The sequence below is a fragment of the Thamnophis elegans genome, chromosome 3, assembly GCF_009769535.1.
Source record: "Thamnophis elegans isolate rThaEle1 chromosome 3, rThaEle1.pri, whole genome shotgun sequence".
Taxonomy (NCBI): domain Eukaryota; kingdom Metazoa; phylum Chordata; class Lepidosauria; order Squamata; family Colubridae; genus Thamnophis; species Thamnophis elegans.
The window spans coordinates 148391111-148405895 of NC_045543.1; the positions used below are offsets into that span (position 1 = coordinate 148391111).

At 47.5% G+C, this 14785-nt stretch overlaps 1 protein-coding gene across 1 annotated transcript in view; it reads right to left on the reverse strand.

Annotated features, from left to right (window-relative positions):
* NOL6 (nucleolar protein 6) overlaps positions 1 to 14785 on the reverse strand; it is a 79332-nt gene that overhangs the window by 61747 nt on the left and 2800 nt on the right. The window contains exons 2-8 of the mRNA XM_032213915.1: positions 13839 to 14069; positions 13489 to 13605; positions 7653 to 7832; positions 6313 to 6481; positions 4869 to 5003; positions 3015 to 3178; positions 1043 to 1163 (exon numbers count right to left, since the gene is read on the reverse strand). Of these exons, the coding sequence (XP_032069806.1) occupies positions 1043 to 1163; positions 3015 to 3178; positions 4869 to 5003; positions 6313 to 6481; positions 7653 to 7832; positions 13489 to 13605; positions 13839 to 14069 (1117 nt within the window). The remainder of the gene's footprint in view (positions 1 to 1042; positions 1164 to 3014; positions 3179 to 4868; positions 5004 to 6312; positions 6482 to 7652; positions 7833 to 13488; positions 13606 to 13838; positions 14070 to 14785) is intronic.

A 14785-nucleotide genomic window follows, 5' to 3' on the forward strand; every position in this document is an offset into this window, starting at 1 on the left:
TCCAGGGTCCTCCACATCCTCCAGAGCCGACTCAGAGGGCCCCTCGCTGTCAGAGTCTGGTGGCAGCTCCAACAGCTCCTGCTGGGCCACAACACTTAAGTATAAGTTTATACCCTTGGTTATAAAGAATCATTGGAGGGTGAGGTCCATGAAGCAGAAACCCAGTCACAAGAGATTTGTGGATTTGGGCCTGGGGGCTGCTTAATTGCGGCATTCTTATTGGATGGACTGTAGGATAATCTACAGCTATTTCCAAGTGCAAATCGTAAGGGCCACCGTGGTTTTTAAAAGTACTTTTAAAAAGGCTTGCAAGTACCTTTATTTTCTAAACTAAGGTAAGGTAAGGAGGGAAGGAAGGGAAAGATATCAGTGGGTGGGTGGGTGGGTGGGTGGGAGGGAGGGAGGGAGGGAGGGAGGGAGGGAAGGAAAACTGAGGGAGCAAAGGAAGACAGAAAAAAGGGAGGAAGGAAGGAAGGAAAAAAGAAGGCATCAAGAAGATGGATGAATGAGGAGGGAGGGAGGGAGGGAGGGAGGAAGGAAAAGAGAGTGAGGGAGGAAAAGAAGGCAGAAAAAAGGAAGGAAGGAAGGAAAAGAGAGGGAGGAAAGGAAGACAGAAAAAAGGAAGGAAGGAAAGAAAGAAAAGTGAGGGAAGAAAGGAAGACAGAAAAAAGGAAGGAAGGAAGAAGGAAGGAAAGAAAAGTGAGGGAAGAAAGGAAGACAGAAAAAAGGAATGAAGGAAGAAAGAAGGGAGGAAAGGAAAGTGAGGGAGGAAAAGAAGACAGAAAAAAGGAAGGAAGGAAGAAAGAAGGAAAGAAAAGTGAGGGAGGAAAGGAAGACAGAAAAAAGGAATGAAGGAAGAAAGAAGGAAGGAAAGAAAAGTGAGGGAAGGAAGACAGAAAAAAGGAAGGAAGGAAAGAAAAGTGATGGAGGAAAGGAAGGAAGAAAAAAAGAAGGAAGATAGCTCAGAGAAGGGAGGGCGAGAGGGAGGAGAAGGGGGGGGAGGGAAGGGAGTAATGCCAGGTGCAACCTTTGTGCAACTTACCCAAGAAGTGGAGAGCGTTTCGCAGCACTTGGTAGGCGCTCATCATCTTGCTGATCCTGTGAGTGGCCAGGAGGTGTCCGACCAGCATGGAGACCATGAAGCCGTTAAAACATCCCAGACCCTGGAAATGGGGAAGGAAGTGAAAAGTTAACACAAACACACCCTTCTTCCTTCCTTTCCTTCTTTTTCCTCCCTTGCTCTTTTCCCATCTTCTCTTCTTTTTCCTTTGTCTTTCTCCTTTCTCTTTTCCTGTCCCTTCTTACAGGCTCAAATGCAAAAGGGGAAAACATTTATTTTTTTGTTTTGTTTTCAGTTTGTTTTGCTAGTTCTCTGCCAGTGAAAACAGAGTTGGGGGGGGGATTGTGTATGTGTTTGTTCGCTGGCAGAAGACTGCAGGAGGTGGTCGAGGCCAAAAACGGGGCGCAGGGGGGGGCATGTGTACCCCCCACCTCACCCCGAGCTCCGTTTTCGCTGCCAGAGGCACCAGTCCTTTGCTGTTTCCAGGCCGACCGGCAGACCAGATCTAAGCAGCGGGGCTGCCGCCGGCCGGATCGGGCCCATGGACCTTGAGGTGGCCCCCCCAGCCAGGTCTAACCCATTCAAAGGGTATAGGAGGAGCCGAGGTGGCGCAGTGGTTAGGGTGCAGGACTGCAGGCCACTTCAGCTGACTGCTATCTGCAGTTCAATGGTTCTAATCTCACCGGCTCAAGGTTGACTCAGCCTTCCATCCTTCCGAGGTGGGTAAAATGAGGACCCGGATTGTTGTTGGGGGCAATATGCTGACTCTGTAAACCGCTTAAAGAGGGCTGAAAGCCCTATGAAGCGGTATATAAGTCTAACTGCTATAACTGCTATATCTCCCCCACCAACTATAATGGCAAGTGGAAACAAAGAGTCCTCCAGGATTGGGCGGCCTATAAATCGATTTAATAAATAAATAAATTTAATAAATAAATAAAGATATGTACCATATTTTTCGGAGTAGAACATGCATCTTTTTCCCCCCCAAAAAAGAGGCTGAAAATCTGGGTGTGTCTTATGCACTGAATACAGCATTTTTTGCCTCCCAAAGGCCTGTCCCCTTCGCAAAAATGGCCATGCATAGCCTTTAGGAGGCTTTCAGAGAGCTCCTGGGGGCTGGGGAGGGCAGAAATGAGCAAAAAATGGGCCGTATTTTTGCTCAATTTTGCCCCCCCCCCCCAAGACCCCAGGAGCACTCTATAAGCCTCCTTAAAGGCTATCCATGCCAAAAAAATTTTGACAAAAAATGAGCCTGTTTTTGATTTGATTTTGATTGATTTGATTTGATTTGTCTTGTATGCCGCCCACTCCCGAAGGACTCCGGGCGGCTCACAATAGACAAGGGAAAGGGGGAAAACTAGACAAAGACAACACTTTAAAAACAAAACCACAACATTCACAATTTCCGTGGGGCTGGATATTTCACAAGTCCCCCGGCCTGCTGGAGCAGCCAGGACTTGGTGGCTTTGCGGAAGGCCGGGAGGGTCGTAAGGGTCCGGATCTCCACGGGGAGGTCGTTCCAGAGGGCTGGAGCTGCAACAGAGAAGGCTCTCCCCCAGGGAGTCGCCAGCCGACATTGGCTGGCAGATGGAATCCGGCGGAGACCTAACTTGTGCAATCTAATTGGTCTGAGAGAGGTAATCGGAAGCAGGCGGTCTCTCAGGCAAAAATGCAAAAAATGGGCATTTTTTTTTTGCTCGTTTTGGGTGGGGCACCCCCCCCAGGAGCACTCTACAAGCTTCCTAAGGGTTATTCAATGCCCTTTTTGGGGGGAAAAAATTGGGCCCGTTTTTGGGAGGTTTGCAGAGTGCAGAAACTTTTTTTTTTTTAATTTGCCTCTTCAAAACCTTGGTGCATCTAATACTCCGAAAAACACGGCAGCTGCCAGTTTCATCCGCGACAGGAACCACCAAAGAGCTCCTTGTGCTCTGAGCAATTTCAACCAGTTTACCTGAGAAAGCTCTCGCTGGCGGAGCCAAACTTTGAGGAGGGCCACCCCGTCTTGGAAGCCCCGGAAGGCACTGGCTGCCTCGGAGAGGTAGAGCAGGTTGGTCTCCATCACCAGGTCCCACAAAATGGAGTTGTTGTAATGGGGGGTGGGGGGCTCAGCGACTCCTGGAACGAAGCAAAGAGGTTGAGGACCATCTCACCTGGATGCCAAGGACGAAGGATGCTTCAGACAGACTTCCTGTCTAGCTGGAGCAACAAGCAAGAGCATGGAAACCAGTTACTAATCAAGGAGACCTGGAGCTAAGAAAAATTTTTCTTAAGAGTGAGAAAAATTAATCAGTGGAACAACTTGCCATCAGAAGTTGTAGGTGCTCCAACACTGGAAGTTTTTAAGAAGAGATTGGACAACCATTTGTCTGCAATGGGGTAGGGTTTCCTGCCTGAGCAGGGAGTTGGACTAGAAGACCTCCAAGGTCCCTTCCAACTCTGTATTCTATAATGTGGAAAGTGCTATCAATTTTTGAGTGATTTTTTAGGAGTTTTTTCTACCAACCCTCCAAACTAATCAAGGAGAGAAGCAACTTAGAACTAAGGAGGAATTTCCTGACAGTGAGAACAATTAACCTGCGGAACTGCTTGCCTCCAGAAGTTGTGAATACTCCAACACTGGAAGTTTTTAAGAAGAGATTGGACAACCATTTGTCTGCAATGGTGTAGGGTTTCCTGCCTGAGCAGGGGGTTGGACTAGAAGACCTCCAAGGTCCCTTCCCACTCTGTTATTCTGTTCTATCTTAGGGTGTCCTCAAATAAAGTCACTTTGAGAACTGCGCTGTCAACTTCAGACTCTGGACATGGTAAATAAAGGTAAAAGTTCCCCTCGCACATATGCGCTAGTCGTTCCCGACTCTAGAGGGCGGTGCTCATCTCCATTTCAAAGCTGAAGAGCCAGTGCTATCCGAAGACATCTCCATGGTCATTTGGCCGGCATGATTAAATGCCAAAGGCGCATGGAACGCTGTTCCCTTCCCACCAAAGGTGGTTCCTATTTTTCTACTTGCATTTTTCACATGCTTTTGAACTGCTAGGTTGGCAGAAGCTGGGACAAGTCACGGGAGCTCACTCCATTGCACGGCGCTAGGGGTTCAAACCACTGAACTGCCAACCTTTCTGACTAACAAGCTCAGCATCTTAGCCACTGAGCCACCGTGTACCAGTTTTTGGGTAGCTTTGCTGGCTGAGGAACAGAGAGTTGAAGTCCGTTGGGAGTATACTCCTAGTGTTGGGTAGGCAATATATATCTATCTACAACGACAAATGGTCGTTGTTGCTTTAAATGAGTGGATGTACTTATCAGGTGTAATTAACTTTACTATAAGGAGGAGTCGGGAGAGTTCACTCACTCTCTCTCTGCTTGTCCTATGCTTGATGACTTGATGACTGGAATGTGAACTGCGACAGTAAGCAATTGTTTGTTCTTGGAATTGTGTTTGGACTAATATCTACTATCACTGCTTGTGAAGCAATTATCAGTAGTAAAGCTACTTGTTTTTACTGGCAGTGTCTGAAACCCTATCCGTGTGTTTCTACTAGCAACATTCTTTCTCTCTAGCTGTACATTCTGCTGCACTACTTTCTGTCTCCCAACGGAGGTACCCCTAACAAAGTCCACAAGTCTTAAAGTGGCCAAGGTTGGAGACCCCCTGCCTTACATCACCATTTCTCAACCACGACAACTTTTAAGTCGTGTGAACTTCGCTCCCCAGAATTCCCCAGGCAGAATTCTGGGAGTTGGAAGTCCACGTATCTTAAAGTGGCCACGTTTGAGAAACGCCGCCTGAGCTTCTTCGAAGTTTACCTGTGCCAGGCAAGTCCTTCTCCGTGAACCAAGCTGTCCGGACGTTGTTTTTGCTGGGGTGCAAACGGACGGGCCGGAAGACCCCCGGGGCTGGGCAGGCATGGAGGCGGATTGTCACCGTCTTTGCATCCTTCCCTACAGCAACAGATGGAGAGGAAAAGGAAGGAGAAGAGAATAAAAAAGGGAGAATTAGCAATGTGGACACAAATGCAGAGAGAGAGAGGCAATCAGAGTCCGGTCTGTTTGGCTTTGGGCTTTATCTTGAAATAAGTCTTTTTTTAAAAAAAACCAAATGATGGGAATTGTTGACAGTGGTGGGAAACTGAGGTTATGAAGCCTCGGAAGCTAAGCAGGACGGGTTAGTACTTGGATGCGGGCCTGCCTGGCGCTGACAGCGAGCGAGGGAGGGAGGAAAGAAGAAGGAAGGAAGGAGTCAAGGATGGAGGGAGGGAAGAGTCAAGGATGGAGGGAAGGAGGGAGTGAGGGAGGAAAGAAGGAAGGAGGGAGGGAAGGAAGGGTCAAGGATGGAGGGAGGAAAGAAGGAAGGAGGGATGGAGGGAAGAATGACTCAAGGAGAGAGGGAGGGAGGAAAGGAGGAAGGAGGGAAGAAAGGAAGAATGAATCAAGGAGGGAGGGAGGGGTCAGGGAGGGAGGAAAGAAGAAAGAAGGAAGGAGTCAAGGATGGAGAGAAGGGGGAGGGAGGGAAGGAAGGAGGGAGGGAAGGAGGGAGGAAGAAGTCAAGGATGGAGGGAGGGAGGAAAGGGTCAAGGATGGAGGGAGGGAGAAAGGAGGGATGGAGGGAAGAATGACTCAAGGAGAGAGGGAGGGAGGAAAGGGATGGGCAAGAATGGAGGGAGGGAGGAAAGAAGGAAGGAGGGAAGAAAGGAAGAATGAGTCAAGGAGGAAGGGAGGGAGGGGTCAGGGTGGGAGGAAAGAAGGAACGAAGGAGTCAAGGATGGAGGGAAGGGGGAGAGAGGGAAGAAGGAAGGAAGGAGGGAGGGAAGGGTCAAGGAAGGAGGGAAGGAGGGAGGAAGAAGTCAAGGATGGAGGGAGGGAGGGAGGGAGGGAGGAACAATGAAGGAGGGAGGGAAGAGTCAAGGAGGGAGGGAGGAAAGAAGGAAGGGAAGAAGGAGGGAGGAAGGAAGGGAAGAATGAATCAAGGAGGAAGAGATAGAGAGAAGAAAGAAGGAAGAAGGCAGGGAAGTAAGGGTCAAGGACGGACGGAGGGAGGGAGGAAAGAAGGAAGGAGGGAGGTAAGAATGAGCCAAGGAGGGAGGAAGGGAAGAAGGGAGGAAGGGAAGGAGAGAAGGGAAGAAAGGAGGTCAAAACAAGAAGATGACAGTTCAGCCAGCCAAGGAGACTTCCGGCTTCCTCCACTCCACAGTTCTTTGTCTTCCTCACTGTTAGTGAGGTGTGTGCAGAATCCTTCGCTCCCCCGTCTCACCTTGAGGCTGGAGGAGCACAAGGGGCTTCAGGTGGTTGCCGTTCATGTAGGTAAAGGCCACGCTCCCAAAGCGGTTTGTCTCGGCCAGGTGTTGGGCCAGGTGGGCCAGGTAGAGGGCCCTCTTGCGGTGGTAGCGCTGGTTAAGGTTATCCTTCTCTTGGAAGACTTCCTAAAAGCACAAACACCGTTTTCAGGTAGTCCTCGACTTACGACCCCAAATTTATGTTGCTAAGTGAGAGACATCAGTTAGGGGAGTTTTGTAGAAGCATGGCCAAGAAAACAGAAGAACCAATCAGCATGAAATATCTCTTTACATGCTGAGTTCGTCTTCCCAATGTTATTATCCGCCTTACTATCTGTTTGGTCTAAATGGTGAAGGCACCACGCTAGAAACCAGGAGACGGTGAGCTCTAGTACCCACCTTGGCATCAAAGGCAGTGGAGTGACTTTAAGCCAATCACCAGGAGACAGGGAGTTCTAGTCCTGCCTTAGGCACGGAAATCATGTAGGGCAGTGGTCTCCAACCTTGGCAACTTTAAGACTTGTGGACTTCAACTCCCAGAGTTCCTCAGCCAGCAAAGTCTTAAAGTTGCCAAGGTTGGAGACCACTGATGTAGGGGACTTTGGACCAATCACCAGCAGACTGTGAGTTCTAGTTCTATTTTAGGCACGAAAACCACCTAGGGGACTTTGGGCCAATCACCAGAAGGTGAGTCCTTGTTCCATCCGTGACCCGTCAAAACCGCGCTCGACTAAGCCGCGCCCGATTAAACCGCATCGCTGACGTCATCAACAGGGCGACAATAGCCAGCGCAGAGAAAGAAGGGCGCTTTAAATAGCGCTTTGAAAGCAAGCCAATTCAACTTAAGGTAAGGGTTAGGGTTAGGTTTAGGGTTAGGTTAAGGGTTAGGATTAGGTTTAGGGTTAGGATTAGGTTAAGGGTTAGGTTTAGGGTTAGGTTTAGGATTAGGTTTAGGGGGGTTAGGTTTAGGTTTAGGGGTTAATTTTAGGTTTAGGGTTTACAGCGTGCTTCTGTCTCCGCACTGTTGTCGCCCTGTTGATGACGTCAGCGACGCGGTTTAGTCGGGCGTGGTTTAGTCGAGCGCGGTTTTGTGGTGGAACCGTTCCAACTTAGGCATGAAAGCCGGCTGGGTGATTTTGAGTCAGCCCCTCTCTTGGCCCACCCCACCCCATAAGATTGTTGTTGTGGGGGGGATAGAGGTGGAAGAAGGAGCATTGATATGTTTGTCACCTTCTTTACCAAAAAAAAATTAATAAAGATGGGGCGAAAAATAAACAAAAACAATAGAATTAAAAAGGAACCTTCTGGGGCCACTCACCTTGGGCATGATCACTGCCACATCCACATTCACCTCCGGTTTGACGCAGGTGCCCAGCAGGTAACTCCCCACCACCTTCACCTGCGTTGGGGGCAGGAAATGGAACTTGCCCTTCACCTTAAAAGGAATCTGCAGAATAGGGACTTTCACTCCCGTGGGGAGCCAAGACTGGTCAGTGATCTGAAAAACAAAAAGTAGAATCCGCCTTTTTATCGCTGAATCAAGATCAGGCCGGAGTCTTCATCCCATCCTGGATAAATGGTTGCCTCATCTTTTCTCTTTTTCCATTCGTTTTTTATTTTTTAATACAAATTATACATATTCTAGGAGCAAAGCGTTGTCTTTTCTTTTACACCCTCTCATTTACATCGTCCTTTTTTACATCATAGTTTCGTTTTCACTTTTCGCCAAATTATTCTCTTCCTTTACTTTTCATCTTTATAGGATTTTTTTCTTAATACATCAACAATATTTTCAATTGCCCCTTCAAAGTTACACCAAATTTTCCTTTCTTATTTTTTCCATTGGTGTATTTTGCTATAAACAGCATAAAATCCTCTACTTCAATTTAAGCCTAGAGAGCCTTTCTTTCAAAAAATTTCAACAATTAACAATATACGATCATTTCTTTATTTCTTAATTAGTTACATCACAATAACAAACTTGCTACTATTCTCTTTAGTCTGCTAATGTAGTTTTTTTCCCCCCTTCTTCCTCTTTTAACCATTTTCTCTTGGGCTCTCAAAAATTCCAGTTTTAATTCTTTTCCTTCCTCTCCCCCTTTCCCCTAACTTCTTTTTCCTTTTCCTATTTTTGTGATTATTGTATCTCTTCTTCAGAGTATTTACTTTTATTATTTGAGTAACTTTCCCCAGGGTTTTCCCTGTTCTCCTCCTTTCCTTATTATTTTGTGGTTTCTTTTTTTGGGAGATCTTCTCCTCCGTCAATCCCAGTGAAATCTTCTATCTGCATTTTATGTTCAATTTTCCTTTTTCCCATCTTTTCTTGAAGACCTCCAACGATGGAGCTACAACTCCAGGAGGCCAATTGTTCCACTGATGGATCGTTCGGAAGGTCAGGAATTTCCTCCTCATTTCTAGTTTGGATTTCCACCTAGAGGGGCTTCCACCCGTTGCTTCTCTTCCTACCCCCTCAGGTGCTTTGGAGAATAGGTTGACCCCTTAGTGACAGCCCCTCCAGCAGAAGAGCTAATAATGGGTTTTTATCTTTCTGGGCGTTGATGGCAAGAGGAACTGATGTAATTACTACTTAATACAATAGGATATTGGCTATGTAATAGTATACATGTGATTATATGTTATGAAAAGAGAAAATAAAAAGACGCAGAAGACACTTATCATGTGTCCCCCCCACCCCTAATTCTTCTCTTGGATAGGCTAGTCCAGCGATGGCTAAGCTTTTTGTCGTTGTGTGATGAAGGTGCATGCACATATACGCATGCCCATTCTAATAATGCAATGTGTGTGTGACACACAAACCCGTGCACCCCACCCCACTGTGCATGTGCTCCCCCCGCACCCCATTTTGGGCCTAGCAGGCCTCCCTGAAGCCTCCTGGGACCAAAAATGGGCTGTGGGAGGGGGGGGATACGCCAGACACCTCCCCCTCCACATGCCCTGTTTTGGGCCTAGCAGGCTCCCTAAAGCCTCCTGGGACCAAAAATGGGCTGGGGGGGGACACACATCGCACCCCCCCTACACACCTATGTCCCATTTTGGGCCTAGCAGGCCTCCGTGAAGCTTTCTGGGACCAAAAATGGGCTGTAGGAGGGGGGGATATGCCGGAAGCCCCCCACCCGTGCCCCATTTTGGGCTTAGCAGGCCTCCGTGAAGCTTTCCGGGACTAAAAATGGGCCACAGGGGGAGGGCGCACCCTGCGTATGCACTGCAGAGACCCGCAAATCAGCTGACCGGCAGGAGGCGCACATGCAGTAGAGCTGAGCTGGGGCAACGGCTCACCTGCCAGCAGAGAGGACTCTGTGTGCCACCTGTGGCACACGTGCCACAGGTTCGCCCTCAAGGGGCTCAATCCCCCTCAATCATTCATCGTATGATTTCGTCTTGAGACCCCAGGCATGGCCGGCAGTGTGCTGCAGGATAGGATTACAATGCTGTGGCCTCGTTAAGTTCCTGATCTGAACAGAAAGCAAGCAACCTCCTATATCCGTGATGGACGAACCTATGCCACACGAGGCCAAAGTGGCGCACGGAGGAGCCATGTTGCCTGGCGTGCGCAGCGTCACCCATTCCTCTCCTGGGTTTCTGGCGCACATGCGAGCGTGGCGATCCGCTGGCCTTGCAAAACTACTTGGCAATGAGGTCTCTGGCAGCGGTTCAAGGGCGAGGAAGGCGGGTGCTTATCAGCCTCACCCTGAAAGACTGTGGCAGACTTCTGTAGGACTCTTTACAGACTGATTGTGAATCCTTACGGGCTGTGAATGAACATAATTCACAGCCATTTAAATTTTAAAAAGGGGTTTTGGGACTAAGCGGGTGATTTTTACTGTCCCAGGAAGCCTCGGTCAGAACAGCTTTGGGGATTATAAATTTCCTGAAGATGCTTTTCCTGGGTCTGTTAGTCCAGTGTTTCTCAACCTTGGCAACTTGAAGATTTAGATTTAGATTTTATTAATATTTGTAGGCCGCCCTTTTCCCTGAGGGGACTCAGGGCGGCTCACATAAAATCGGGGAAGGGGAATACAGACGTTAAGATAGAGACATATAATAAAATAGTAAGCAACATACATTCATCATTCGGGAGGGGTAACTATCCTTGTCCCCAGGCCTGACGGGCGAGCCAGTTCTTAAGGGCTGTGCGGAAGGCCTGGACGGTGGAGAGGGTGCGAATCTCTACGGGGAGCTCGTTCCAAAGGGTCGGGGCTACTACTGAGAAGGCCCTCCTCCTTGTAGTTGCCAGCCGACATTGGCTGGCCGATGGAATGCGGAGGAGGCCTAATCTATGTGATCTTATTGGTCGCAGGGATGTAATTGGCAGAAGGCGGTCTCTCAAGTATCCAGATCCACTGCCATGTAGGGCTTTATGGGTGACTAATAGCACCTTGAAGCGCATCCGGAGATCAACAGGTAGCCAGCGCAGCTCGCGGAGGATAGGTGTTATGTGGGCGAACCGAGGTGCACCCACAATCACTCGCACGGCCGCGTTCTGTACTAGCTGAAGTCGCCGGATGCTCTTCAAGGGCAGCCCCATGTAGAGCACATTGCAGTATTCCAGCCTAGAGGTCACAAGGGCCCGGGTGACTGTTGTGAGAGCCTCCCGATTCAGGTAGGGTCGCAACTGGCGCACCAGGCGAACCTGGGCGAATGCCCCCCTGGTCACAGCCATTAAATGGTGGTCAAACGATAGCTGTGGATCCAGGAGGACTCCCAAGTTGCGAACCCTCTCTGAGGGGTATAAAATTTGACCCCCCAGCCTGAGAGATGGAATATTGGTCGAATTTTTGGGAGGGAAACACAACAGCCACTCGGTCTTTTCTGGGTTGAGCACAAGCTTGTTAACCCTCATCCAGTCCATAACAGCTTCAAGGCCTCGGTTCATCACGTCTGCCGCTTCATTGAGTTGGCACGGGGCGGACAGATACAATTGAGTATCGTCCGCATATTGATGGTATCTAATCCCGTGCCTGCGAATGATCTCTCCCAGCGGTTTCATGTAGATGTTGAATAGTAGGGGGGATAAGACCGAGCCCTGAGGCACCCCATAAGTTAGGGGCCTAGGGGACGATCTCTGGCCCCCCACTAACACCGACTGCGACCTGTCCGAGAGGTAGGAGGAGAACCACCGCAGCACGGTGCCTCCCACTCCCACCTCCCGCAGTCGTCGCAGAAGGATACCATGGTCGATGGTATCGAAAGCCGCTGAGAGGTCAAGGAGGACCAGGATGGAGGAATGTCCTCCATCTCTGGCTCTCCAGAGATCATCGATCAATGCGACCAAAGCGGTTTCTGTGCTGTAACCGGGTCTGAAGCCTGACTGGAAGGGGTCTAGATAGTTTGCTTCCTCCAAGGACCGCTGGAGCTGGAAGGCCACCACCTTCTCAACAACCTTCCCCAGGAAGGGGAGGTTGGAAACTGGACGATAGTTATTAAGGATAGCTGGATCCAAAGATGGTTTCTTCAGGAGGGGTCTCACCACCGCTGCTTTCAGTGCAGCGGGGAAGTTCCCCTCCCGAAGCGAGGCGGTCACAACCGCCTGGATCCAGCCTCGTGTCACCTCACTGCAGTTAGTAACCAGCCATGAGGGACACGGATCCAGTACACAGGTGGAGGTACTTACAGCCCTCATGGCCTTGTCCATGCAAATGCTGGCTGGGGAATTCTGGGAGTTGAAGTCCAGACATCTTCAAGTTGCCAAGGTTGAGAAACACTGTGTTAGTCGACACCCTTGTCTGTGCAGGGAAAGAATCCCAAATCTGGAAATACACAGGAAACATGTCTCAAAAGGTGTTTTTTTTTTCCAAAAAGTAACTGGACTTTCTTGGGTTTTTTTTTTTCCCTTGAAAACGTTTCACTTCTCGTCCAAGAGGCTTCTTCGGTTCTGACTGAAGAGCTCAGAGTCAGAACTGGAGAAGCTTCTTGGGTGAGAATCCCAAAGGTGCTTTTTTTTTTCAAGAGGCAACTGTACTTTCTGTTTTTTTCTTTGAAGACGTTTCCCTTCTCATCTAAGCCGCTTCTTCAGTTCTGTCTGGATGGTGGGGGATAGAAGGATTATGTTCCTTGATAGTTCCAGAGAGATGATGTCATATCCTATCTGTGTGGGGTTTCCTGCCTAAGCAGGCGGTTGGACTAGAAGACCTCCAAGGTCCCCTCCAACTCTGTTATTCTATTCTATTCCATTTTCTATTCTATTTTCATATTCTATTCTATTCCATATTTCTATTCTATTCCTTATACTATTCTATTCTACTCCATTCCATTCCATATTTCTATTCTATTCTATATTCTATTCTATTCCATATTTCTATTCTATTCCATATTTCTATTCTATTCCATATTTCTATTCTATTCCTTATACTATTCTATTCTACTCCATTCCATTCCATATTTCTATTCTATTCCATATTCTATTCTATTTTCATATTCTATTCTATATTTCTATTCTATTCCATATTTCTATTCTATTCCTTATTCTATTCTATTCTATTCTATTCCATATTTCTATTCTATTCTATTCATATTCTATTCTATTTTCATATTCTATTCTATTCCATATTTCTATTCTATTCCATATTTCTATTCCATTCCATATTTCTATTCTAATCCATATTCTATTCTATTTTCATATTCTATTCTATTCCATATTTCTATTCTATTCTATTTCATATTCTATTTTATTTTCATGTTTTATTCTATTCCATATTTCTATTCTATTCCTTATTCTATTCTATTCTACTCCATTCCATTCTATTCCACATTTCTATTCTATCCTATTCCATATTCTATTTCATTTTCATGTTTTATTCTATTCCATATTTCTATTCTATTCCTTATTCTATTCTATTCCATTCCATTCCATATTTCTATTGTGTTCTATTTTACTCCAATTCTATTCCACTCCATTCCATTCTATTCCATATTTCTTTTCTATTCTATTCTATTCTGCTCCCATTCTATTCCATATTTCTATTCTATTCTATTCCGTATTCCATTCCATTCCTTCCATTCCAAGAAAAACCAAAAAATCCAGTTGCTTCTTGGAAGGAAAAAAAGCACCTTGGGGACAGCCATGCCCTGGATGATCGAGAACCTCCAGAGAACATATCTCAAGATGCTGTCAACCGCACAGATCTGAAGCATACATCTCTCGCGGGAACCTCCGGGACGTTGTTGAGCATGCCGCTGATTTCGTGAAGGAAGGCATCAATCCGCTGCTTCCTCTTCTCCTTGAGGGTCACTTCTTTCAACAGCTCTTCGATCTGCAGATGGGAGAGAAAAATGCAAGAGATAGAGGTCATTCACGGGGGAGGGGTGGGGGGGCGTCAAAATGTTCTAGATCTCCCTTTTGTTATAGGAATCGCCCTTCCGGTTCCCCCTGCCAAAGTTGCTTTGGCTGTGATCTTGGGAGAGTTCGACTTTACACCGTTTACGCATGGATTCCAAGCTAGGTCCCCGCTTGACTCCTCCTCCCAATTTCCCAACCCGAACTGACCTGCAGGCGCAGAAGGTTGGAATGGAACAGGTTCTCGGTCTCCTTGAGGTGGCTCAGCTCTTCATTGGTGGGCACCTTGTACAGCTCACTTTTGCCCAATTTCACCGGCTGCAAGAGGCCTTCGGAAGAAGAGGCCCGTTTCTTTCCCCTTGGCTTCTCTTCTTTAGGGATGCCATTTTGTTTCTCTTCCTTCTCCGGACCTTTAGTTCCCTCGTCACTTTCAGGTAACATCTGCAGGTAACAACAACAACAACAACAGCGAAGGGGATTATTCGCCCCCATAAAGATTTTGTCTTTTTAACAGTCCTGCTACCTGGTCTGGGATGGTGAGGGAATGAAAGGATTTACACTCCCTGCAGACAGCTGGTCATTTGTTAAGGAGATGAGAAACTAAAGGTCTTCAAAAGAAAAAACCGGACAGTCCAGTTGCCTCCAGAAAAAGCACCTTTGGGACAACCACGACCTGGAGGACTGAGAATCTCTACAGGCTTTTAGCCATACAATTTGGGATGAAGACCCTTGGAATGGTGTGGGAGAAGGAATGGATTTCCAGAGGGAAAAACTGCAGACTATGGAACCATTTGCACCACTCAGGTGACCCTGAGGACAGAGATAAACTTCCAAGAGGCCTCAAGGACTCTATAAAAGGATGCAAACATCCAGCTATCTGCAAAGAGTATAAATCCTTCCCTTCCCCACCATCCAATCAGAGCTGAAGAAGCTTCTGAGATGGGAGAATCTCTACAAACTTTTAGCTATGCAATTTGAGATGAAGACCCATGCAATGGTCTGGGAATAGGAATGGATTTCCAGAGAGAAAATTGCTGACTGCAGGAACCATTTGCACCACTCAGGTGACCCTGAGGACAGAGATAAACCTCCAAGTGGCCTCAAGGACCCTCTAAAAGGATGCAAATGACCAGCTGTTTGCAAGGAATATAAATCTT